Genomic DNA, 26993 nt, shown 5'->3' on the forward strand with positions numbered 1-26993 from the left:
GTGGTTAGCTACGCTACTCTGGGTTACAGGTACATGCAGAATTGCAGGATGGTGCAAACGAACTGATGGCTGTGAATTTAATAAGCCTACTTTAAATGATAACAGTAAGAATTTCTGTGTTAGGATGAAGGGGAAAAGATGTAACTAACAGAGTGGCATGGAGTGAAAGAGTTTCTTATATATTCAGTTCTTGGTACCTGGAGAGAAAGAAAATGTGGAAAGGCAGCATGGTGTAGACCATAGATGCCAGTATCTTTGGCAGTTGTTCATGCAGTATTCTTGGTCATCATCCATTTGAGGAAACTTCATCCATATTATGAGACTGGGAGGAAATCCTGCTATTGCTAGAATGCTGCCAGGGCCTGACAGAACTGATGGACCCTGAAGAGCAGGAACATGTTCATCTCAACATAAGAAAGAAATTTTTTACTGTAAAAACAATCATTCACTGGAACTATCTCCCCAGGGATGTGGTAGAGTCCTTGTCACTGTAGATTTTCAATGTATCACTGGGCAGAGTGCTAGATAATCTCATCTAGGCTCCCTTTCCCACAAAAGATTGGACCAGGTAGTCTTTTGAGGTCCCTTCCAACATGGGCTGTTATATGGTTCTGTGTTGAAACAACAGCCTGTGGAAGGTTGAATTGCTACAAAATAGAGGTAAGAGCTGCCATCTGTCATTATTTTTACTGAAAATAGAATTAGCATCCCTTCTTTTTGAAAAAAGCATGCCATCAGGACTTAAAAGAACAGTGTTTTCACTCTCCTCTAGAAGTCTGCTGTCCCTAACAAAACAAAGGCTACAGAGTTCAGTTTGGTAATTGTTCTGTCTACTTCAGCTTCCTTTGTAATGTCAGTGTTTCTGTGAATCTGTGGCAAATACAAGACTGTTATGTAATAGCTCTGAGGGTTGCAAGTGACCTCATCAGCAGAGTAGAGCTTTGTATATTAGATTTTCCTTTATGGGCTGTATTATTTGGCCAAATGAAGATTTGCTGGGGTGGGGGGGATCAAAGTAACAACTTATTGTTTAAGCAACCCTGTCCACCCCTCCTCCAAAAAAAAAGATGTGCAGAAATAACAGGACGATAATTGACTTTTGCTTTTCAGCCAGAAATGACATAACTGTTTTGCCAACTTAAGCCATAAAATTACTAAGATTCTAACTGTCTTTTTAAGCGGGGAGGTGGGAGGGAAGCCCCACCCTCTCTCAGGAGACATTTCATTTGTCAGATAAACATGAAGATGGGGAGAGTATTTGGAAGGAATCTGAAGAAACTGAGCATACCATGCTAAATTTAAGGTGATGGCAGATGTTAACTATGAGGCCTGTGTTTAGACTAACTTCCTGTTTTTAAAATCTGGAGGCTGTTTGTATAATACTTTGCTTTGAAAATTGTTTGCTTACTGGATCCTGCTGCTATCGCATCTGGACGGAACCAGACTACAGATAGTGAAGATGATTTTTTTGGTTGCTTGTACCCACGGGCAAGTGAGAGAGTGGGAAGCGCGTGGCGGTTGTATGAGGTATCAAGAGAGGCCAGGAAAGTTGAGTGATGTCAGCTCAGCACCTGGCAATGCCTCTGTTTAGCTTTTATGTATTGTTTTGTACATATTGTATTGTTAAAATATGTCAGGTTTTTGCCTTCTGCGTAAGTGAAATGCTTTTTGAATATAGAGGGTTGGTAAAACATCCAAGCCTACAGCGTGATGGAAAGTTTTAGGAAAAATGCTTGTCATGGCTAAGCCCAGAGCTACCCTTCATTGTTCCTGCTCCAGAAGAATGTGCAGAAGTGTAAGCAGATATGTCTGCTTTGATTGTTGGTCCAGTTGCCTGAACAGCAAATGTTGACTTCCGTCCTGTTCTTGGACCCCTGACTAACAGGGATTGAAACGTGAGACCGGAGGTATATGTTCCAACCTAATGCACACTTGATTAGTCTTCTGTCTCACACTCCTGATGTTTAATGAGAGCTTGACGTTAAAGAGTAAGTTTTCAATTGAGGCTTCTCACACCAAATGCGCTACTTCTGCTTGTCTTTGAGGGAGCTGGAGAAAACATGCTTCTCATCCTTATCCTTCCTGGCCCTGTACTGTTACAGATACGGTTACATTGTAATGTTGCTGGAACTCGGAGCACTGGGCAGTAATCATGGGACAGCAAGGGTGAAATACTATCCATGTTGAAATCATTGAGAAAATTCCTACTGTCTGCAGGGAGTCCCAAGTTTCATTCAGCCTCTTCTTTTTATTGGATAAAGACTATTAATCCAGGATTAGTTTTTCTGATACCGTTTATAGGTTGGAATTAGTGTGCTCTCCAAACAATAATGTGCTTTACTTGTCCAAGTGTAAGACTAGAGAAATCATGGTTTATAAAATGCATCATCATAATGACTAGAAGGTTAGTTACCCTAAAGGTCACAAATTACAAAGCGTTAGACTCACAACGGCCATAATTTGGGCTAGTTTAGCAAAGTATGCTTACATAATAGTACTACAGATATAGGCTAGTTCATATGAGAGAGTGTTGGTATCTGGGTCATAATGTATCCTTCAGCTTCCAACAGTTTCTGCAGCATGGTAAAAACAAGACAGAGATGATTGAACATAGCAACTTTAATGAGGTGGGAAGAACAGATTTAATACGTGTGTGTGTGTATATATGTGTGTGTATATATATATACAACCTGATATTAGTAGCAACTTTGGAAGATAACTCTGTGTTTGACAATGAAGCAGATTAAGTTGCAGTTTGCAGACTGGGACAGCTGCACTAATTCTTTCTCTGTTGTTGCAGAGCTGTACCTCCATGCTGCTATTGAGGAGCTAAAAGAGCTTGCTTTTACTTTTTTTCCTCTTTCTTTTATTTGTGCTTGTCCAGAAACAAATTATTAAATATATTCCCCTAGTTTAAGAATTGATTGCCTTGATGTGTGATCCTTTTCTGTTGGTGAAGCTACCCTAAGACATGGTGGAGCCTGAGCCAGATAGAGCCAGTCACTAGTACTCTCATATTTGTCTTTTTCTAGGGTAATGAGGATGATGGTCGTCTTTGTGTACTGACAGGAAGAGATATTGGAGCTGAAAGTCGTTGGGATAAGTGCTTTGGGGTACTGTTGAGGAAAATGGTAGAAAAATGGCTTTAGAAAAGGTGATTTAAACAGCAACTACCTTGGGTACAATATACAGCTAGTTCTGCCTTTCTAAATAGTGATAGGCAACAGCAGAAGGTAGTTTGTCCTGAATTTCCTGTGCTGCCAGTTTGAAGGAACCTGTTTGATTTTTGGGGAAGTTTATGGTTCTTCGGAGTTTCCTTGTGTTTATTTTTAATAGTCGGATATGTTGCATAGATGATGCATTGCTTTTCCTTAGACATGTCTGCTGCTTTGTTTGCCTTCTGCCTCTACATCACCTACTTGCTGTCTTTTGAGTCAGCCTTTGCCCCGGCCGTACCTGAAGATCTGACCACTCTGCTCCTTTTAATTTGACTTTCCTTCTTTCTGTTTCTTATTCACCGTATGTTCTTCCCACCTCTATCCCTTGTTGCAACTGATATGGGCTGCATTTTCTAGCTTCTATAGTGATGTCTTGAGATGTACTTTTTCAACTAAATCTTTTAAAGATAACTTGTAGTGGCAATGGGGGAAAAGAATAAAAAGCTCATTGCACCCATGGCACGCTGTGAAGGGAGATACAACAACCAGTTTGATTGTCCTAATTCAGAAGCTTGTGGAGGTGCTTGGAAAATAGGCCTTGCAACCTGCAGTCTAGCAATGGGAGCAGGCAGCAGAGGCTGACAAAAACCTTCTCATGGAATTGTTCCTCGAGGAAGAAGTGCATCCCCTCTTAAATCTTGGCTTACCTTTCACAACTGGATGTCTTCACTGGAGGAAATTCTGCTGTTGAGAGAGCTTACAGAACAGTTACATAAAATTGTGCAGAAACTGCTTTTCTCAGTTAGAATGGAAAATAATGAAATTATGAGGCTTTTTTCCTTTTTTTTTTTCTTTTTTTTGCTTAGGATTTTGTGGTTAAGTTGCTACAGCTCATGGATCATCACAGATATACTAAGTGTAACAGATGAGATCAAAAAGTCTGTAAATAGTTCAGGATGTATGTAATTACCACTTGGGGCAAGTATCCCTCTCTACTTTCTTTGTATCTATTGTTTAATCTGAGATCTTCAGGTTCGTTTGAATGGCAGAAAGCAGAAAGAAGGACCCGTGTAAAAAGCATCCAGTCACAGACTAGCCTGAGAGGATTGTTGATTGATAGAATAATCATTTGTTTAACCATGATATTGATTATATAGATTGTCTAGATAACGTCAGACAGAAGCTCAGGCATGACCTTTTTGCTTTTGAGAGGTGGGCTGTAGCCTGTTCTCTCTCAAGGCAGAGTTTTATTAAGAGATTATGTGGGATAACATCATAAATAGTTGCATTTGCACAGCTATGAGAGTCAGAGTTGTGCAGAGTATTGTTCTGCAGCTGGGAGAGGGGAGAAAGGGTTGGGAACTCCTCAAGCTAACTTAAAGGATGGAAAAAAAATGTTCTTATCAGATTATATATTAACATTTCAACAGCGTTTTCTGTTGGTCAGTTTGTAGAGTTGAAAATCATCTTCTCTTGCTTTCATGAATGTCACTTATGCACAGGATAATGTCACAGTTTAATCTCTACAGATAAATAAGAAAGGATGTTTTGGTAGTTTCTTTTTTTTTCTTCCACTGAAGTCTGAAATGTCTAAAGCAATGACATGTAAACAATTTGCATCTGGAAAGCTCACAGTCTGGAGAAGACCCCAGATGACTCTCTGAAGTAGAATCTTTGCTATCCCTTCTGTTGTGGTGTTAGAACTAAGTGGAGCAGCAGCAACACTGTGCTCTAGGAGAAGGCTGAATTTGTAAAATAAAAACGGTGTTCTGATACCGGGAATTCCTTGAGTTTGATTGTGACTGGTGCTGAGTTTTTTTTCAGCTAACTGATTCCCAAATCTCTTTCGGCAGGCTGTTATTTGCTCTTGCCTTCAAATAGCCCCATTCCAGGAAACTGCATAGTACTTGATCTCCTATTTCAACAATGCGAGGGAACCGAATGTTTTCCTTTGCAGTAGAGTGTGTTCATGCATGTGTACATGGAGAAAAATTGTGATGTTACTTTGTATTGAATGGATTTACCCTAAAATAGACTGATCTCTTCAAAATACCTTTTTTCTTTGTTTTGTTCCTTTACAGGTGTTATGAGTAGTTCTGAATGCTCCTGTGGACGTAATCATTTTACATGTGCTGTCAGTGCTTTTGGTGAATGCACGTGCATCCCTGCTCAGTGGCAATGTGATGGAGACAATGACTGTGGGGACCACAGCGATGAAGATGGCTGCAGTAAGAATGCCATTCTTGACTTGTGTTTGTGAAAACTGAGTGTCTTAACTTATTCTCTGCAGGTGCTTCTCTGTTTTACAGGAACATCCTAGTTTTCGTATGACAAATGTTTTAATATTATAGATGACATACTTTTGACTGACTTCAGTACTTGAAGTCTAACAGAGCCCGTATCCACTGACATAAAGCACAGTGAAAGCCCAACTCTGCCTTTTGCAGCTGGTTTTAGATGGCTGTTGGACACTAATGTTTTAGAGGGAGAGGAGGGAGAGAGAGAAATACCTCTTTTTTCCCACCCTTGTGAAAGCACTATCTGTGAACTAAATTACATGGTTTTGCTATAAACACTATTGGATAAGCAATGTGAAGAAGTGTATTGAGGGTGTCTCCCCTCTTAAGTAACATTCTAGTTTCTGTCCTGGCTGCCCTGTGAAGGGAGGGAAAGGTAAGCACTTTAGCCAATATTCGTTGGTATTGGGATTTGCTGAGAGAAGTTACCTTGCAGCTACTGTGTAGCTGCATAGTGTCAGCATCTGAGCCCAGCTAGGTGAGAAGCGATAAGAGACATCACTTTTAGTGGGTTTAGCACAATTTAGATGAATAGAGAAAGCCTCATTCCCTGGAGCTACAAGTAAGTTGCTTTCTTACCTCATCTCTTTGGATTCCACAGGCTGTGATAGAATTGAAGGGTGGAAAAAAAAAGCCAAATTTTGTGGAACTCGTTTCCTGAAAGTTTCCCTAGAGCTGAAGATTTAAGGCTTCTGCCAATGAACATGATTGAGGAATTTATCTTCCTCTATTGGATGTTTCTCTAGCTTTCCTGGATTTTCCACAGTTGACTGCTCTAAGGAAAGGAGCTTTCCTGTTTTTGAAATACTATTTTGGAGAATCTCTTCTTCCGTAAGTGTGGGAGAACTCAACCTAGCTTTGTGAAAATTTGGTTTTTTCCTCTCTTCTTGTTTCTTATAATTTTGCAAATAGTGAGCAACATGGAAGACCTTGGGTGAAAAAATGGGGTTTTATAAAGTAGATTACCTGCAAACTGAGGTGATCGTGTTTGGTTTAAAGATGATTAGTGAAAGGGTTATTGGTCAAGGAAGTGACCTTAACTGGAGAAATCAAAGAGAGTGGAAGGAAAACCTGCATGTTTATGTCCAGTGAAGAAAAGTGCAAATTTGGGAACTTAACCATGCTCAAGAAAGAGGAGATGAAAATCTGGGAACTGGGGAAATAGTATTAAAATCTCAAAAGAGATCTCAGCTGCACAGGCCGAAAAAGTAGAAGTTGAGCAGAAATAAGGGGCTTGGGGAGATAAGGCATATCCAATAACTAAACTGGTTTTGGTGGCTTCTTACTGAGCACAGACAAAGATGATTTTTTTTCGATGAGTTTTTGTGGCAGGAGAGGTTGGTAGTTGGGTTTTGTTTTGGGTTTTGGTGGGTTTTTTTTTGTGATGGGATGTTTGTAAGAGGAAGTCATGCTTCACAAATCTATTGAAACGCTGTGGAAAAGTCAGTAACAATTTAGGCAAAAGATACTTGTTGATATGGTCTACTTTGTACTTTAACAAGTACAAGGCACCAAAAGTTTTTAAACTAAGCAGGCGTAGTAGGTTTGAGAGACGGGAGGCTTAAGACCTTCCATAGAAACTAGCAGGAGATGGTTCAAAGCTAACAAAGAGTTGCTTGTGCACACGACGTGTACTTAAGCTGTGGATACTTGCCACAAAACGTTGATTCTGAAATTTAACATTCTCAGGAAGCAAATGGACAAGTTTATGGGTGTAAAATCTGCTGAGGGCTCTTAAAGATGAGTATGCCACCTCTTGCGATACAAAGACTTTCCAAACAGAGGCAGATTTTGTCTTCTGAGGAAGAACATTTGTTTGCATGCTATGTTCTTACACTCTTCTCTTGGTATCTTGGCAGTGTTCAAGGCCAGGTTGGATGAGGCTTTGGGCAACCTGGTGTAGTGGAGGGTTTCCCTGCCCATGGCAGGGGGCTTGGAACTAGATGATCTTTAAGGTCCCTTCCAACCCTAACCATTCTATGATTCTATCTGCTGTTGCATCGTGTCTCTTTCCATGGCCTGGGTGAGACGAACCTTTTGATCTTGCACAGTAAAGCTGTGTTTATGGTGTATCCCTAATATATTAAGGAAATCTGGCCTGAATGGATTTGAATGGAAGCTGTGCAAACTAGGGAGTAGTAGTGAACTGTGATCAGTCTGCTGATACGCTCAGGCACTGGAGGTTGGGAAGTAGAAGCAGACAACCAAGTGAGGCAGAGGATCTAGGAACTGGATTTGACTTCTGCCTTTCTAAATTTACAGTTTCTAACAAGGCAAAGGGAGGAATAAGACTGAAGCAAAGGGAGCTGTCTAGAAAACAGCACGTGTAAGATGGGAATGTTTAAACGTCTCATTCAGAATACGATTTGTGCTGTAAGTCTCTGCGATTTAGTGAGAGAGGCGAGCTAACGCATATAGAGAAGGACGGTAGGTTTCACAAGTTGGGAGGATGGATAAAGAGCTGAATTTATACAGAGTAGAAAAATGACTCAAGAGGAAGCACTAGAAAATGAGCTGCCTTTTTAAATATTGCATTGTAGTAGAGTAAGTACAAAGAGAAGAATTTTTTCATCTGTCAGCCAGAAGCACTCCAAGTGCAATTTAGTGGAAAGAAGAAAGCAAAAATATGCAACGGGGCTAAGGACTCTATGGACATGTTAAATGCATGGCTTTGGCACACACATGCGAGGCTGCACGTGAGGTGAAGGGGCCCTGGGAAGAAGATTCCAGAAGCCTGCTGAATCTTGCTCTGAGTAGCTGCTAGTTATGAGTGCAGGTATGTGATATTATTGGTAGCTTGTAAGAACTAGATGGACTCTACACCATAAGTCCGTAGTGGTTGTCTGTGCTATTTCCTATCTTGCTTAGTCATTATGGCACTGAAATTTTTTGCTAGAGCAGATTTCTTGCTAAATTCCTCTTTTGCTTGGCATACAGGAGCCTTGTGGAGGTGTACTCATTTGTGGGGTTAACTTTCCATTTGATCTGTTTGCTGACTGTGCCAAGCATAAAGAAGGCAGCAGGAGTGCAAGAGCAGAGGTAGGCTGTGAGCCCCTTGAAACAGCAGTTTGAATTTTAAATCAATTTAAGCTTCTCACAAATCAGCACTGATGCTTGCACATAGTAGATGAGAATGGTCAGTTCAGACTTTCTTTCCCTGTCTGTCTGTGACATGCATACAGTGTTCTGGTTGGAGTGAAATTTTTGACAACTTCTCTGTTTTGAGCTTTATTTATTTTTTATTTATTGATTTATACAAGGTCTGAAATCTGTCAATTTCTTTCTAATACAGATATTGAGCTGTAGATTTGGGTTGTCCTGATGAAGTCATCCTACAAGCCCTGAATATATTAAAGAGCTAGTCAAAAAATCAGTGAGATTTGTCAAAAACCATAGGGCTAATCTTCATGCTGGGGTGAGCCCAGTGGCTTGTTCTATCTCACGAACCTAAGTCTGTGGACTGTTCTGAGATGCTAAAGCTGTCAGGATTCTTTTCTAGTAATGTATGGAAGTACAGCTCTGAGTTTTAAAGACAGGAATTGTTATATCATCAAGTAGATGTCTCTGATCCAATGAGTGAACAGATACGATTGCAAGAAATCCCACATTTCCACTGGTCTGCTGCAAGCTAGTTTTACGGAGTTACAGGATTTTCTTTTTTTTCTGCTGCAAATACCCTAACTTTCCAGAGAAATAAAGCTGCAGCCATGCTTGTTTTAAGATCTGCTTTTCCTTCAGTGTATTAGCTCATATGTATACTATAAGCCGATCGGATGACAAGAATGAGTTTCTGAGAGAGTTCTGTCTACTTCCTTGGGAAGGGGAGAGGAGAATGGGAAGACTTTGGACTGCTGGACTCCTAATAAAGCAAGAGAGTGAAATGTGGGCTGGGGGAAAAGGTGAAAATTACTTTAGCAAGTCAAGATTCAGTCTTGCATCTGTGTCTATGTAACACTGCATGTACTTGAGTAGTTGATTAGAGTTTACTAAATTCTATATTAATGCCATTTTCTAGCCTTGAACTGGTAATCTATCATTCAGTTAAAGAATGACAGCTTGAAATGCACTGTGTGTAAAAAGGGGGTGGGGGGGGTGGGGAAGGCAACATACTGGGCAGCGAGTGCGAGGAATTGCAGCTATGAAAAACAAGAGCAGACACAGGGAACATTTCTTCCTTTTGAGAGAGATTTTCAGTTTTGAGATAAATTCTTAAAACGTGGTGTGTTTTGGGTTTTTTTTAATGTTCTGTTACAAACTGTTAAACAAATTCCCACTTTTTGAGTAATTTGCACTAAGTTTTTCCTCAACTGTTACCCTTTCTGCACATCCCAGATATTTTCCAATTGTATTGATGTCCTTCGAATGTCTACCTCTCATAGGTATTTTCCCGTCATTTTTGGGAGAGCCCTGCCTCTGCTTACCTGGCTGTGACAGGAACTGTTTTTCTTGCAAATCTGAAGCCCTGCTGCGATGGGAGCCAATTATTCCGTGACATGTTTGCTTCCTGCTCTGGATCATGTTTACAAGCCAGAGTGCTGTAGTAATAATAGTAATAAGCAACCTCCCAGCTGTCATGCCAGCTTCATAGACTTACTCTGGTGTCAGCCCTCTGGCTTGCTGACAGCGTCTGACTTGGAAGCCCTTGCTGCACATGTACAGAGTAGCTCAGCTACCTTCCTGCCGTGTGCCAACAGAGACTACTTTGGACTGTCCCTAACGAAAGCCGCATGCGAGCGAAGGAATGGTTTTCATTCTGCCCTCCTGCACACGCTTTGAAGTCCGGTGTGGTGTGAATGAGTCTTACTTCCTGTGGCAAAGGTGAAAGGACAACTGAGTAAACTTGGCCTGAGGATTGATAAATAGTTCTGTTTCTCATAAGATACGCCAAATCCCCTTATAACCATCCTCCGGTAGAGCCGCCTTAGTCTGAATTTTGGATCTGTATCAGACCCAATCAGCTTGTAAATGTGTAGCTCCTTGAGACATAGACTTGCTTGCTTAGCTCCATGCACTGTTGTACAATACTTCTTCATTTAAAGGGACTGAAGAAAAATTTACTCCTTTTACCCTAAAGCTTACTGAAAGTGGTCTGTTTTCCCATCTCATTGGGAAATTTAGGCAGTTCCTGTTAAGCAGTGCCCCCTCAAGCAGAGTGCTTCTGATCAAAGGGCTGTGAAAGACAGGGTGCTCTTTAATTTTTTTTTCTTCTTTTGACTAGCAGCATTCTTAAATACAGTTCAGCAGTACCATTGGAAACATTTTATGTTATTCTGGAGCTAGATTTTCCAAAATTTAGTTAGTAAAATGTAGTGTCTCCTGTTTCTTCTGGAGAGTGGACTAACATCCTTTATTCTTGTTTCTGGACTATTTGTCCACTGTGCTACAAATCGCAGCAAACAGATCTATGTTCGTGTGTGTATTTATGTGCTCAAACACATGCATTGGTGCGGACAGAGCTGGGGTCAGGCTGCAGTTGTCTCTAATGTAGATAGCATGAATTTTTTTTTTAGGTTGTATTTATTTTCTAAATTAACTTCTCATTCTTCACATGACTGAGAGTTTGTCTAATTAAACAAGCAGTATTGTTCAAACCGCTGCACTCCAGAGCTCTGAACCACCAACTGCTCACTGTCCTTGGGTACAAAGCAACCTGCTTACTGCAGGCAACAGGGATAAAGTGTTCAAAGGACAGTAGGACGTGATTCAGTCTGCGTTTCACCTTATAAACTTCCCTTTTCCCCCACCCTCCCCCTTCCCCTTCTGCTCAACCATAAAAGAGTGCCCTGTGTAATCGGAGTTGGGAGAGGGGGAGGAATAGCAGGCTTACGATAGACCTAGCTTTGCTGAAACATTGGATGATGTCCAGTGTGACCATGCAGAGGGATGAGCTCAGGGAAGTGGCTGGAAGTTCAAAGGCCTTTTTGTGTTGCTTGCTGTGAGTTGACAGATGTGCTCTCTTGGGCTGTCGCTGCCCAGCCTAGCTCTTCCACTGGCTCCCCTTCCTCATGTTTATTCCCCATCCTGCATCTCTGCTCTGCCTAGGGAGGTGGGCTAGTCCCTCTCTGTCTGGGCATATGTCTGTCTTCAGCTCCATCCTAGGACTTGCCTTTGCTTATCCCTTTTAGGAAAATACTGTTTCTTTGCACAGATAGAGAGAGATCAAGCTGGAATTGAACAGGGAAGGAGGGATGAGGGTTAACTGTGTTTACTGTTGCATTACCTAATCCTGCTGTGAGTAGTGGTGAAGGCATGTTAGTGCAATCTATGATTACTTTCTCATCAGCGGAAACAGTGCCTATGAAGGACTTGCAGCTTTCTTAGGAAGTAATAAATATCCTTCATTTTACAGGTTGAGGAAGTGAGGCTGAAGAGACAGAACTGTCCCATGGTCATGCAAGCATCAATATCAAGCTGGGAAGAGAATGTAGGAGTTCTGTTTCTAGTCTTCTAGATGCTAATCCAGCTTGTCTGGAGAGGTCTTGCTCCATCACTGGCAGTGAAAGGAGTTCTTAGTGCTTCATTTTTATTGCCATGTACTCTTTTTCAGACCATTGTCAGAAGAACATGGAAGTGTGGCTTTTAAAATGAGTTAATAAAATAAGCTTACCAAATTGTCTAGCTGTTCCATGATGTCAGGACAAAATATAGTGGAGGTTGTTTGAAAGTCCTAAGTGTGACCTCTTAACTTTTGAATTTCCTCTTAACTTCAAATTTCCAAACACTTTGGATATATTTACAACAGTACTAAACATTAACTCTAGGCTAACGGTACGCCCTCGGCTTTAACTCCGTAGGAATAAAACTCATCAAAATATGAAGTAATAAATGACCAACAGAAGGGCTGAATAATAACAATCATACAGCAAAGGGCTGTAGGGTGGAACTGAAGCCTGGTGTGTTTAGAACGAATAGAAGGAAATGCAGGAATGTTTCTGTCTAGGCAGTTTGCTTTCTAATGGGGAGAAGGATTGTGGATTGGGAGGGTAAAGCTGGGAGGAGGGGGTTAGGAAGAGACTGCCCCCATGTGAAAGCTGCTGCCAGAATCTCTTGTGTTTTCCTTTGAAGCATCTGTTTGTGACCATTATTAGATTTGGGTTACAAGTTTATGTGGATCCCTGCACTGATCCCATTGGCAGTTCCTCTGCTCTATGAGACATCAGCCTTCATTCATTAGTTTTTGTCTTAAGAGGGTTTGTGGGTTTTTTTCCTCCTTTAAAGGAGAGTTCCTGTAGAAGGGGATTTATCTCCCCCCTGGTGGTGTCTGGGCTGTCACACACTCGCTGTCTGCTGGGGTGGGAATTAGGTCCTCCTTTGTATGTGGTAGTTTGAGTTTCACACTTTTCCCTCTGCTCCCCCTCCCCTGCGCTTGAAGCTCAATTTTTATATTTAGGGGGAGTATGAAATTGGCTGAACTCTTCCCTGTGGGAGTGGAATTTCATTTTGTGTCCTTACCTCATGAAGGGATGCAGCAGTTCAGTGGGATAATGGTATCAGCTCTGAAGCAGCGCTAATGGCCTAACCCTCTGGGAGCCTGAAGAATTCTCCCCTGGAGAGTCAGCATGCAAATTCCCTTCCAGGCGGCTCCTGTGCAGTCCTTTGGTGATTAGTCACGCTGGGACCCGGGAGAGCAGACAGAAAAGCATATGCTGGGGGGATGGTCTTAGTCCTGAAACTGCAGCTGAGGCCAGGGAAAGTTTGCTCAGCATGCAACCTATGGAAGTTGTGCTTGGGGGAGCGAGGGCTGATCTGTGGGACTGAGTCGCTGAATCAAAAAATCTGTCTTGGTTTTGTTTGGAAGCAGAATCTGGGAACTGGAGTGTTTTCCCCTTCTGCCTGCCCTGGGGAAGATAAGGAAGTTTCCTCTCAGTTTTGATGCAGCAGTGCACGGGTGCTCAAGAGAAAGCATGACATAAGGAAATGAGTCAGCCAGTGGAAGACCAGGGTGCTGTCAAATCTGTGGGGTGAAAATGCAGATTTGTATGTTTCCCTCTAATTCTTACTGCTTTGGGGCTGGATCTGACCTGGACATAAATCTGCATGGGGCATCCTAGACCTGACAGGAAGAATCCTTTCCCAAAGGCCAGTGTCAGAGTCTGTATTTTGCCACCTAGTGTAAGGTTCAGCATTGAGAACAGTGATGTCCTCTCAGATACAGAGATGCCTACACCCGCCATAGTGCAGGAACAGCTGAGAACATGATCCAAATTTGTGGTTAGGAAAAGAGATGTTAGAGCAAGCTTAAATTTAACTGCACTAGTGTGTTCTTAGGGTGGGAGGCTTTTGGACAGACCCTTGGTGAGAGATGTTGGAGGACTTGGTATAGAGAGCATGAATGATTCTGTATAGCGTAATCTATGCTTTCACAGGACATTGGCAGCAGTCCTGGCCCAAGGGGAAATGCGGGGTTGAGGAAGCTGGAAAAGCTGAAAATGTGACTATTGGTTCTCCATATTAAATCCTCCTCCTTGTGTGTGTGGCTGCTGTCTTCACCACCTTCTTTCACTCCCCCTCCCACCTCCAGGACAGCGTTGGCAGGGGAAAAAGTAGCAGTATAGCAGAAGAGGGCTGGCCTGCCTGGTGACAGATGGGAGATGCTGTCGGCAAGCTGGGCTGGGATGAAAGGATTTCAGGCACTAACCTCTCCAGCCCTCACCCCTTCGCATTGCTGAGCTAACCTTGTTCTTTGGAGAACACACCTGTCAGGAACAGCCTTGTGCAGCCCCTTCCCTACCACAGCTGGCAGAACTTAAAAGCATGAACGTCCCAGGGTTGAGTGTTCCTCTCATCTGTGAGGGGAAAGACAGGGCTGATGCTCCCCCTTGAATTCCAGCTTTGTGGCTCCAGGCCTCTTTGAACACTGTGGATTTGTGGTTCCACTCCATTGCCAGCACACTCTTGTGCAGGCAAGCATCATCCCATGTCTGTCCCTTCCTCTGTCCCTTCTGGAGACCTCTAGCAGGGTTTGGATTCTGTTGCCCTTACCTGAGGCACAGTGGATTATCCCCAGCAGTGGATTCCTGCCTCTGAGTTTCTCCTTGCAAGTTTGTTAGACAAAAATGCTGACAGAGTCACTGTGCTGGAACACATGCTGTAGCACGTACCTTGTAAAATTTGTTCCCAAAAACATTGCTTCTTATACTTCTCACTCTAAAGAACTTGCTGTGTAATAGAAACAGGATGGACTGCACTGGGAAGCATGCAGGTAAGATGTTGATAATGTAATTTTGCTTACTTATAAGACAAGTGCAGTTATGGGAGGACAGCAGGCTCAGGGATGAAAGAAAAAAGGAGCTCAGTGGGGGAATTGTGGCTGTTTTATTGTGGAAAGGTCAGTGCTTCTCTGGGGAGGAGAGACTGCCAAGCTACAGACTTACTCTGACCTCCCATCTAAGGGACAGCTCTTCCTCATGACTTTAAATTGAATGTCTTCTGTTTCTAAGATGTGTAGCCCTCCTCCCTCAGGAGGGAAGGAACTTCGCTTTCAGGAAGGAAGCTGGCTGCAGCTCCATGAGGTGTTTCTTTGCTCTTGCAGTGCTGCCCACTTGCTCCCCCTTGGACTTCCACTGTGACAACGGGAAGTGTATCCGCCGGTCCTGGGTCTGCGATGGAGACAACGACTGTGAGGATGATTCTGATGAGCAGGACTGCCGTAAGTCATCTCTCTTAGGTGGGAGTGGGTCAGTGCAGTGCCTGCCTGCTGTGGCTGGGGAAAGTTGACCCTTTTTATTACAGGAATGTAAGAGTTTATCCACTGAATCAGACCTTTGGCTTGTAAAAAGGTATATCCTACCTCTGACAGAGGTGTATACCTGATGTCTGTAACCCCTGCCACCTTGGCACCTGGCTTGCTGTTCAGCTTCGTGTCCTGGGGGAGGAGATGCTTCTCTATCCAGCTGGAGAACCGTTTATGCCCTGCAGCCTTGCTAGTTAATGTCCCATGAAGCATTTCCCTGAGCTGAGCTCTTCGTGTCCTCCCCTGTTCGTGGAAACACCCAACCTCTGCCAAATCCTGCTGAACTGCCTGTCTGGCTGACTTCCTGTGGCCTCAGGTTCCACTGTCTGACTTTTCTGCTGTGCTGTGCTGTCCCCAGCATCCTCTCCCTTCAAACAGAGCTCCTTGAGGAGAGGGAGGTGCTGTAGGGATGCTGTCCGCACAAAGACAAGTTACCCTGAAAGCTGACTGCTGCTATGTGAGATGCCGTCTTCAAAAGACCTGCTGTGGCAGGCTTCTGGCTGTGAGCACTGCTGTTGTGCTTCTACAGATCATTAAAATGGAGGGAATTTTCCTTGAGTCTTTGGAGTTCAGTCTCCTTCTTCCCCCTTTGTGTTGAGAATAAGGGTTACTTGTGGTCGGCTTCCATTAGCAAAAGGCATTCAAGAGTACAACTGTTCCTTCTCCACAACAATTTGTCAGATCTGTAATCAGCAGCACGTGCCAGAGAAACAGCGTGTTACGTAGCACTGGAGCTCCAGCCTCTCCGAAGCTGCACTGGTTGGTAGGGCTGGCTTCAGGCTGAAGTTAGGAGCAGAACTGTTTTGCTGTCTGGTTGAGATGGTTGCAGTTGCTTAATAAGCATCACTCTGCAGCCCTTGAATTCTGCGATAGTTCTGTGCGTGGTGCTCCAGAGTGGCTCTGATGGAAGAACCACATCTCAAGAAATGCAAAAATAAAGCTTTTGGCTGTAAAGTATTCTGTGTCCAATACTTGTGTGGAAATGAAATCACTTTTTGATTAGTATGCGCCTGATCTTTGTGTGCCCTTTTGGGCAAAGGGCTGGGAAGCAAGGCTCAGGGATTTGACAACCTGTGTGATGCTCTAGATTGCAGGACTAAGCTCAGTTTTCCAGTCTCTATTAAAAAAAAATAATGAAAGAAAAAGGTATATAGGTCTGGGTCTGTTTGGTCTTCTGTTTGTCAGAAAAAGTTGGAATGCCCTTGTATTTAAGACAACAATGGAGAAGGGTGTGATTGAAAGATTTAGAGACTAATGAAAGGAGGAAGGCAAGGTTCTGTGAATAAGAGACTCCTAGGGGGTTGTTCAGACTAGCATATAACCATAGGAGGGTTTCTGTTGGATTGAGGTCCTCAGATGCTGGTTTTGCAGTCCCTTTCCTTTCCTTACTGGTCTGCAGACAAGCTTCCTTAGAAGACTGGCAAAGAGACTGGAATGAGGCTGCAAATGCTGAGGCATTCAGAAGAGGAAGTTTAAATTTCTCTCTCCCTTTCCAATGAACGTTTTATTTCCTTTGAAGGTAGCATTGTTGTTACTGTGGAAAGAACGTGGAGATATAATTCTACCAGCAATTATTTGTTACATAATGATAGGGCTTATTAATGGCTTTAAAAAGAGGCCTGGATTGCCTTTTTTTCTGTGCAGAAATCTCTTTGGACCTGGCTTAGGGCTCTGCTAGAATACCAGCACAGGGTGGTGGCTGGCTCCATCTTTCTGTTTCAGGTACTTCCTCCAACTCATGTTCTCAAGTTTTAGAGTCTGCTGAGTTATTGACTTGAAGATGAAGTAGAAGAGAGGCACTCAAGGAATCTCATGGTGGCCCTCCTGGTATTGTTAGAGGAAGAGAAATCGGCTTTCCAGCATGGCAGTGTCCTTGGAGGACGATGTTGCTCGATTTAGAACATGTCACTGATTTGGTGTTCTGCAAGGTAAATCTTGTTCCCTTGCCTTCACCTTATCTCCATTGTGTCCCTGCAGCTCCACGGGAGTGTGAGGAAGATGAGTTTTCATGTCAAAATGGATACTGCATCCGTAGCCTGTGGCACTGCGATGGTGACAACGACTGTGGCGACAACAGTGATGAGCAGTGTGGTGAGTAACGTGGCTCTACAAATACTGCCCTGCCAGTGCTTTAAAAGGGGTTGCACAGACTCCCACCTGTGCAGTTCTAGGATCCCTGAGCATGGCAAGGGCTCGCAGCGTGCTTGTCTGGGCTGAGCTTGTGGGATATTCCATTCCCAGGGGTGACTGCTTGGGATCTCAGGCTGTGCGGTTTACCTCCTAGGCAAAAATCCCTTGAGACCTGTTATTCCTTGACATGTCATTGTGAAGTCCTCTGGATTCCTTTTGAATCCAGCTCTGTGTGAGTTAAATGGACAACGATGGTTTTGCTCAGGCACTGCACGACATGTGCATGTATGGCTTAATGAGCAGTCTTGTTTGTGGGTGCCCTAGGAGCTTCTGGAGCATAATGCGGTTGTTTCATGGGTCCTCTGAGAAAAGCCAAGGCTTTGTTTGCATTGCTGTCTCTGCAGATATGAGAAAGTGCTCAGAGAAGGAGTTTCGTTGCAGTGACGGTAGCTGCATAGCTGAGCACTGGTTCTGTGATGGTGACACAGACTGCAAGGATGGCTCTGATGAAGAGAATTGCCGTAAGTGCTCTCCTTGCTTTGTAACCACAGGAAATAGCCCTTTGGACCTGCTTCTGTCTTGGGATTTGGCATGTTTTCTGCAGCAGAGATCAAAAACAAGTTAGTCCTGCCTGTATGGGCAGCTATGCTGCCTTCTGTTGCCTACCCCAGAGGGCACAAGAGGATGGTATATCTCTTGTGTCACCTCAGTGCCTGGCTGCTTCTCTGTTCCTTCCTATGGCTGTGTGACCTTGAGTCAGAGCAGGAGGATCTGAATACTGAGACTGAATACAGCTTTATATAAAACTATAGGAGCTGGATGGCATGGGGCAAGGGGAAAAAACAGTTCTCTTCTTTTTCCACTCTCTCCACTTTTTCTGCACTTTTCCACTTCCATTTCCTGCCTGAAATTTCGGGGGGACTGCACCCACTGACAGTATCCTCAGGGACTGCAAGTCCCCAGCTGGCACGCGCAGGGGCTGCCTGCTTGACCAACCTCTCTTCACTTGGATGCTCAGTACAGGAAAGACATTGTCCAAAAAAGGCTGATAGGACAAGTTAGCTGGAAGCTGATTTGACTGATGGGGAATGGGGGCTGTGAAAGACCACAACAGTTGTTTTCTCCTCCACCTTCGCAGGCTTGAAGCAAGTGGGACAGGAGTCTATTATGTCCCTTCCTAACCCCCACTGCCTCTCCCATGTCTGTGAGTGCCGTTGGTGTCTGTGGAAGTTGCAGTGGTCCCTTCCCCCACCCTGCTCTCAAAGCATTTTGCAAAATTTGTTCTAGATAGCGGGAAACTTCAAAAAGCTCTGGGAGGGGGATCAGGGCTGCCAGCTCCTGAAGGGCAGGGGGAGTGGATGCATGGGGAGTTGTCTTTTATCTCTCCAGATAATGAGAGTTGGCAAGGAGCCAGGGGCTGCAAACATTTCTAAGCCAGGAAAGGGCTCTAGGAGGAAGCCAGCCCCTCTCTCTCTTCTTTTCCCCCTCTCCCTTTCTCACTCCCTTGCCTGTCGCTTCCTGGCAGGCCATGAATAGACCTTGAGGAAGGGAGGAGAGATGTTTCAGCCTTGCCTCCTATGGGAGTGGAGGGGCACCCAGAACTGGTGCCTCTGCTTCTCTGAGCTGGAACGCTTCTCTAGTCCTGGTTGGCAGTTGTGTCGATAAGGCGTTTTAAGTAACTCACTAAGGAGCTCAGTTTGGCTACCTCCCTTTCTCTTATCTTCCTCCATGTGGTTGTCATATTTTCCTTATCTCCAATCTTACTTGTTGTTTATCTAGGACAAGGTGGGACTATGATGTTCTTTTTTTCAATTTATTCTTTCTTTTTTTTGTGTTTCTTTTGGAGATGTGTGTTATAATTGAGTTATGCTATATGAGAATTCACTGACTGAAATGGCTGAAATTCAATAACTGAAATGAAGTCACTGACTTCATTTGCTCCTCAAGGAGACCCATACGTTCCTTTCAGGCTCCTTCGGTGAGGCACACTTTAACACGCGTTTTAGTATCTAGCCGCTGGATACTCACTGAACTAAAGCTCTTACTGCATACCTGCAGGCTGTGCCCACCACTTCAGGTTGGAGTGCCAGGCGTAGTTCACTGCCCAGACTGTCAGTCTGTCTTTTCTCTTTTGTTTAATGGACTTGTTTTCAGAGCTTTTCAGTTGAAAGACTCGTATGCCTGAAACATGCAGTTTCTTCTCTGGGCAGTAGGAGAAGAGGTGTCAGATTCTGTTGTGTGGGGCTCAAAATATTTTTCATCCCTTCCCACACAGTGTACTGTTGAACAGAGAACAGTGGACAAATCCTTGACTATAAATTTGTTGGGCTTTGCCCAGGGTCATCTGTCTGGCAGTGCTCCTTACTGATAAGGCACAGTTTGTTTTGGTGACAGCTTGAGAAGAAATGGAGGGGGAAATCCTCAAAGGTCAGGTGCAGACCTGGGCACCTTGCTGCTTGCTTGCTTCCTTTCGTCTTCAAGTGCTTATTTTTGTGAAACTTTTAAAGGAATCATTCCATACTTTAACCTTGCATTCAAACGTACCTCAGTCCTTAATATAGAGCTACCCCAAAGGGTATCCTTGGTTTTGGATCTGTTTTTTTATCAACCTTTTTCAGGTTTATTAACCAATTTAAACACTTTCTGGAGGACACTAAGACATAGCGTCTCAAGCATAAGATGGAAGATGACACTCTTGGATCCTTTTTGTTGCTTTCTCATCAACCTTTCCTTTTTCATAGCTGTTTCCTTCTCTAGAACTTAATGACTCTTGAAAAGTTAGTGTTTATAGACAAACATCTTATGTATTTTTATTTTTTTTTTAGTTTTTATTTTTAACGGATTGTCTGCATGAGAGTCTTTATATACAACTTCACTTGCCCCTTGGTGAAGCACAAACAGCATTCAAGTTCCTCTCGGTAATACAAGTCATGCAGAGACATGCAACAGTGGCTAGTAATTTCCAACACCTTTCCGTTGAATACTTGCTAGTCCATTATTAAGATTGCATCTAAACTGAATTGTGCCCTGTCACCTCAGGCATTTTTTCTTTGATTCCCTTGTTAGCATCAGATGTTCCAGCTGCCACCTGCAGCTTGGAGGAGTTCCAGTGTGCTTATGGACGCTGCATCTTGGACATCTACCACTGTGATGGTGACGATGACTGTGGGGACTGGTCTGATGAATCTGACTGCTGTAAGTTAAAGCATGGTGATACCCTGATCCAAGTGTCTGACTTGCAAACCTAAATGGATTTTACGTTGACTGGAGATGGATTGCAATGTAGACAGCAATCTAATTGTTCATACATAGGCTGACTCTTTCATTATTTTTTTTTTTTAACTCGGGAAAGTGAGATAGCAGTGGGAGTCACTCTGTAGTCAGCACGCTTCTGCTGCTCAGAAATTAAAGCAGTTTAGAGGAAGAGTCTATTCAGGACCAAGTTCCACTGTAGTGGAGTATAAGAGTAGCATTGAGGGACTTAGGGGATGTTACATTGGTCTGAGTTTGCTCTTTATATTCATCTCTGCAGCATCTCACCAGCCTTGTCGCTCTGGAGAGTTCATGTGCAACAGTGGCTTGTGCATTAATGCTGGCTGGAGGTGTGATGGAGACTTCGACTGTGATGACCAGTCAGATGAGAGGAACTGCAGTGAGTGCTGGGAACTGGTGGAAGTGTTCAGTTTCTGCAGATGGAAAAGAGTGTTTGGGACTGTTAGCTTTAGAATTGGGCCTCTTGTGATCCTTGTTGCTCAACTAATGTTCTTATTTTGGTCCCTCAGCTACATCTATATGCACAGCTGACCAGTTCCGCTGTAAATCAGGCCGTTGTGTCCGTCTGTCATGGCGTTGTGATGGGGAAGATGACTGCTCTGACAACAGTGATGAGGAGAACTGTGAGAACACAGGTTTGTCCTGCTGCCTTGCTGCTTATAACTAATGTTTCCATCCTGGAGATAATAGGTAGTGAAGTCTCTTTTAGATTGCTTCACTGAGTTCAGCCTAGAGTTTCCATTGTTCCCAAAGAATAGGATTTATAGGCTGTCTTATATGCTTACAAACAGCAGGTCTGTGTACTTAAACTAACTCAAGTGATGGTGTTTTCTGGTTAAATATCAGATTCCTGTATCTTCCTATCCTGTCCCTACAGTATGAATTACCACAGAGCTCTGAGACAGTTCCATTCGGTCTTGGAAACATTGATAGTGTGCAAAGTTGCTACCTTTTGTCAAGCGGACTATGTCTAACTCATGCCTTCTAGATAGTTCTGGATAGCTTTCATGTTGCCTTGTGAAATTGCCAAGCAATTCTAGCAGGCAGTGGAATCAAGAAGGGCATTCTGTGGAAGTGAAGGATAAAGCCCTTGTTTTAGTGGTTAAGGGTGTCAGCTTCCCCCTTAGATATTTGCTCAGGAGACTCTCTAGTAATAATTTCGCGTATAGCCGTTCTTTTATATAACAGTGGTTATGGAGAAGAGGAGGGTTTCAACAGACCTTGTTATGATAGAGTTCAAGGAATGTCTAGAATCTTCTATGGTCCTTAAATCCTTCAGGTTGTCTGTAAGCCTTCTTGACGAGTAGTGTATATTGGTCCATGAATTCATCCCAGTGAGTGTGGAGCCCAGCTGTGCGCACTGACCCTTCTGGAGCAGTGTATTTTAAACAGTGGATGTAGGATTTGTGAAACTGTACACCTTCTTTAGACCTGTTGAGGAGGGGGGAGTGGGTGTTATGCAAGGACAGCTGAGCTCAGAGGACCTGCAGAGGCATACTTTGTAGCTATTTCAGAGCAGCTGCTCTAGATCCATCAACTGTCATGAGCATCAGTGTGCAGGAGATGGTGGTGATCCAGGAAAAAGCATTATGCTTAAAGGCAAGCTGGTAACCCTGTTTCGTCATCCTGATAACAAGGTTTTTAGAGGTATTGAAAGAACAGCTGCTGCCCAGAAGCCAAGTCAAACTTTCAGAGCCATTGAAATTCAACCTCTCCACCTCAAACCAAACCCAAGGTGGTTGAGTGCAGCTGTTGTTACGGTAAGGTTTGTTGTGCAGTTCTGCATTAGGTTTATGGTGATAGTCAGCAGGTAAAAACTAACTCAGGGATTCCAAGCAGAATGTCCACTGGCTCATCTAAGCGAAGTAGTGTGCTGTCCCAATGTCTGTAGCAGGAGTTAAAATCCTGCATCACCTCTTGGATTTAGAACAGAATTATATTTTTATTGGCCATAGAGAGAAGATTCCTAGAATTCTACAAGATCAGCTGATGTAAGGATCTTTATGTTTGGTATGAAAAATGCAGTCCAAGTTTCAGAATCCTTCATATAAAGCATTCCTGTGCTCTGAAAAGTGAATCTGCATGTGATTTGGTTTTATGTTCCCAGCTGGTGTGTCTGTTAGTTCTTATTTGTGATCGTTGTTAATCTCACAACTGCCCTTTTCCGTGCTGCTTATAGACAGTCTGCCAATTTAATTGTTTCTTTGCTGATAACTGTATTGTCCTGTTGTCTTCCTAGGATTATCAGAGGGTGATGATTTGGAAACCACTAACCAAGTCAGCTTAAGAGGTACAAGAAATAAGAGGCAACAGGACAGTGCAGTTATGCTGAAGAAACAATCAGACTGGCAAAGTCCCTACAAACAGTATTACTTTACTTACAAGAATTCTGTGGAGTCTCCCTGCCAACAGCAGAAGTTAAAGCGTGTAGCTCATGTGTGAAATCCTGTTGCCTGAGCTCAGATTTCAAGGATGCATGTAAATCTCATTCCAAGTCCGTCACAGTGCAGTTAGGGCTGGACAAGATGCTCATTCCTAGGCAGGTTTAAGATCCATAGCCATGCTAGGGTGACATATCAGGTAATTAAAGTGAGGAACTGACTCCTGTCTTGCACATACTGAGTAGGGTTGTGGAATCTGGAAGCAAAGGGAACTAAGCCAGGACCTTCCAGTCATTCTGAGAGAAACTGAATAGCTGAACTTCCCAATAAAGCAACATTGGACTCAGTCTGGAGGAGAGTTCACAGTCTTTCAAATCAGCATAAATATATGTGGAGCAGTAAGGAGCGCAAGATGAGCCGAACTCAAAGAAAGAGGAAGTCGTGAATTTGTGCTCATATGTAAAGTTTGTAACAAATCTTAGAAAATGTTCTTCTGTTTCATTTTCTGCTCAGTGACTGTTGCTCCATCAGCAAGATGTGGTGTGCTTTCTTTCCCCTTCTTCTATTTTAGGGACCCCTCAGTGTGCTCCAGACCAGTTCCTGTGTGGGAACGGGCGTTGTATTGGCCAGAGGAAGCTGTGCAATGGAGCAAATGATTGTGGAGATGGCAGTGATGAGAGCCCACATCAAAACTGCCGTAAGTTTTCCAAGTTCAGTCTTAAACATAAATGGAGGCACTGTGATGTGTGGGAGCCTGTCTGGTGTTGCTGAAGGATGTGTGTAAGGAATAAAGTCTAGGTTGTGGTAATGGGAGAGCATTGAAGGCTGAGGAAAATTACAATGGTAGTTTTGCCAATTACATACTGCAGACAAGGAACAATGAGAAGATTATGACCTCAGGTATCGAAGTTTGTTTGCAGAGACAGGGAATCTGAAAAGCACAGTATTTGGAGCTTTGTCATCCCTTTTTGTTGTGTCCTGCAGGGGACAGTTCTGACTGTGAAGAGGCAGCTTCCAGCACAGCCTATGTCCTCCCCCTCTTGCTCAGCCTGTTCTGAAGGGTGACGTGCTGCCTAACAGCTGAGGACGCAAACAGCTGCCTTGTGTTTCAGCTCAGTTATCTTCACGTGTTCCTTTCACAGGTCCACGAACAGGGGAGGAGAACTGCAATCTCAACAATGGTGGCTGTGCTCAGAAGTGCCAGATGGTACGAGGGATGGTGCAGTGCACCTGCCACACAGGTTACAGGCTCCTGGAAGATGGCCGATCATGCCAAGGTGGGTTTTTGGAGCGGTAGCCTCCTCCCTGCTGCTTTGATGTGCTTGAAGTTGATGGCTGTGATAGGGTGTAAACCAGAGCATGAAAACAGAAGCAAGCTATCGGTGAGATTGCCTGGCTCGTTCATGATCTAATGGTAACTTTCTGCCTTTGTCTGTAACGTGCAGATGTGAATGAATGTTCTGAGGAAGGTTACTGCAGCCAAGGCTGTACCAACAGTGAAGGAGGCTTCCAGTGCTGGTGTGAGCAAGGCTATGAGCTACGACCTGACAAGCGTAGCTGCAAAGCTCTAGGTAAACAGGAGTTCGACGTTGTTCTGGGCTGTGTGTGTTGATCTGGTTCTAATAATTTTGTCTCTAATGCTTCATTGGCAGCATTATGCTGTTCACCAAGCCAACGTGAGGAAAATGAAGTACCTGGATTTGTATTACTTATGCCCGGGTTGTTAGTGAATGCCTGTGAAAATTTTGTGTGATTTTCACCATGGAGAGATACTTCACTGTTTCCTTTTCCTGCCAGCAGGACAGCCCTTGCCTTCTTTTCCTAGTCCCTTGTCATTCCTGGTGACCCGGACCCTGGGACAAAAACAGCCTACTGCCACTGTCTCTGTTCAGGAAGTGTCTTAACCTTTCCAGTCAGTGAGGTTGTATCACACCTTTCTTAAGGGCGTCTATACACTTGTTAACTTTATTCGTCAGCTCTCCTAATGTAGGAGCTGAGGAATTAGAAACTCCATTTAAAGAATTAAGATTCATTAGGAATTCCCCATTAGGAAGTTGATACTGTTTTTCTGTTTATTTTCTCTGCAGTGGAAGTACCTGCTTAGTTTATATATCTGTCTGAGGCAGATTTTAACTATGTCTTGTCTATGGTAGAAGATATGGTAGAACATGTATTTATATGGCTAGGAGATGGATCTAGGAAAAGGAAGCTGTAGTCCGGCTTCCAAGTGGCTGCCTAGTGGTATGGTTTCAGAGGCTGAGGTGAGCTTAGGTGAGACATGGATGATCACTTCTTGCTGAGTGAGTGTTTGCCAAAAGGTTTAAAACTGCTCATCTTTGAGTTAGGACTGTGTATTAAGGATGTGAAAACAACTCTCTGAAGTGTTTTGCACTTGCAAAACTATGTTCTGGGACTTGACACAGAAGGAATGGTAGACAGGACCCTGTCAAAGTATTCTAATGCTGTCTTCCCATATATTCTCAGGACCAGAGCCAGTGCTGCTCTTCGCCAATCGAATTGACATCCGACAAGTGTTGCCTCATCGCTCAGAGTATACGCTGCTCCTGAACAACCTGGAAATGCCATTGCCCTTGATTTCCACCACAGCAAAGAGCTGGTGTTTTTGGTCTGACGTCACTCTCGATCGCATCATGAGGGCCAACCTGAATGGTAGCAATGTGGAAGAGGTGGTTTCCACAGGACTGGAGAGCCAGGTGCGTCACTACAAAAAAGGTGAAAGCTTGGGGACTGACCATGGTGTGAGAATAGAGATGGGTGAGTGGAGAAAAGTGGGTACCCAGCATTCAAAATGGAGTGCATCCCTGAGCAAGGGTATGGGTTGAATGGAATGGGTGTGGGATCAGTGTACCCCGGAGTTAATCTTGGCTGATAGGGAAGGAGACAGGTGGACTGAATTGGGCTGCTTCTTAGGCTGAGAGAGAAAGAGAACTATTTTTCTGAGCAGATCCTGCTCCTGGTTTCATTGTGTGCTTAATTCTGACCTGGAGATAGGTGGACTTGCCATTGACTGGATCCATGACAAATTGTACTGGACGGACTCCGGGACATCTCGAATTGAAGTAGCAAACTTAGATGGCACTCACAGGAAAGTGCTTTTGTGGCAGAACTGGAGAGCCCCGAGCGATTGCCCTACATCCTATGGAGGGGTGAGTGAAAACTTAGTACTCCCAGTGAGCCCTCCATACAGGTGCTTCCAGGTGAACATTGAAAACCCCATCCTTGGTCACAAAGACTGCCTCTGGGCTCAAGCCTTTGTTTGGTACTGCCAGTTTGAGGAACCTGGCAATGCTGGGGGACCTTCAGAGCCTCAATCCCTATTCTGTGCTCTTCAGGTTTCACCAGCCTGAAAGTGCTGGATGTTACCTTGTTGGCTGTCGCTTCTTCCATGACTGTGACTGTGCTCGAGGTCCCATTCCTGGAAGTTTTCAAGGCCAGGTTGGATGAGCCTTGAGAAACCTGGTGTAGTGGAAGGTGTCCTTGCCCATGGTAGGGGGGTTGGAACTAGGTGATCTTCGAGGTCCCTTCCAACGCAAACCATTCTATGGTCCTATGACTGATACCGTTTTGCCCTGATAGGGAGCAATGCTGGGTGCATTATGTGGAACATAAGTTTCTAGCCTGTCTCTTCTTGCCTCCTCCAGCACTATCTACTGGACTGACTGGGGCAACACTCCCCGCATTGAATATTCCAACATGGATGGCTCTAACCGACGCATCATTGCGGATACACACCTCTTCTGGCCCAATGGACTGACCATTGACTATGCAGGACATCGAATGTACTGGGTGACGCCAAACATCATGTCATTGAGAGGGCTGACCTCGATGGGCGGAATAGGAAAGCTGTTATAGCCAAGGTAAATAACAGGGCTACGTATGGGGAGTACTCTCTGCAGTAAAGACGACGGAGTAACACGGTGCTACTCTTGAGTTTCAGAGCCACTGGCTTCTGCTTCTGTGCTTGTCTCCTGTTCTTTCACTGTGCAGTGAATTGTGCCAC

At 44.0% G+C, this 26993-nt stretch overlaps 1 protein-coding gene across 1 annotated transcript in view; it reads left to right on the forward strand.

Annotated features, from left to right (window-relative positions):
* Window positions 1-3641: 3641 nt before the first annotated feature.
* The window catches only part of LRP4 (LDL receptor related protein 4), a 42411-nt gene continuing 19059 nt past the window's right edge, over window positions 3642-26993 (forward strand). Inside the window, 18 exon segments of the mRNA XM_086613595.1 lie at window positions 3642-3738; window positions 5240-5386; window positions 14988-15104; window positions 17166-17279; window positions 17723-17839; window positions 20385-20513; window positions 20851-20970; window positions 21101-21226; window positions 23544-23669; window positions 24115-24249; window positions 24418-24543; window positions 25457-25546; window positions 25549-25592; window positions 25594-25686; window positions 25981-26099; window positions 26101-26139; window positions 26635-26777; window positions 26780-26851. Coding sequence (XP_086469721.1) covers window positions 3642-3738; window positions 5240-5386; window positions 14988-15104; window positions 17166-17279; window positions 17723-17839; window positions 20385-20513; window positions 20851-20970; window positions 21101-21226; window positions 23544-23669; window positions 24115-24249; window positions 24418-24543; window positions 25457-25546; window positions 25549-25592; window positions 25594-25686; window positions 25981-26099; window positions 26101-26139; window positions 26635-26777; window positions 26780-26851 — 1954 coding nt within the window.

This window comes from Tauraco erythrolophus, chromosome 6 (genome assembly GCF_009769465.1).
Source record: "Tauraco erythrolophus isolate bTauEry1 chromosome 6, bTauEry1.pri, whole genome shotgun sequence".
Classification (NCBI taxonomy): Eukaryota; Metazoa; Chordata; class Aves; order Musophagiformes; family Musophagidae; genus Tauraco; species Tauraco erythrolophus.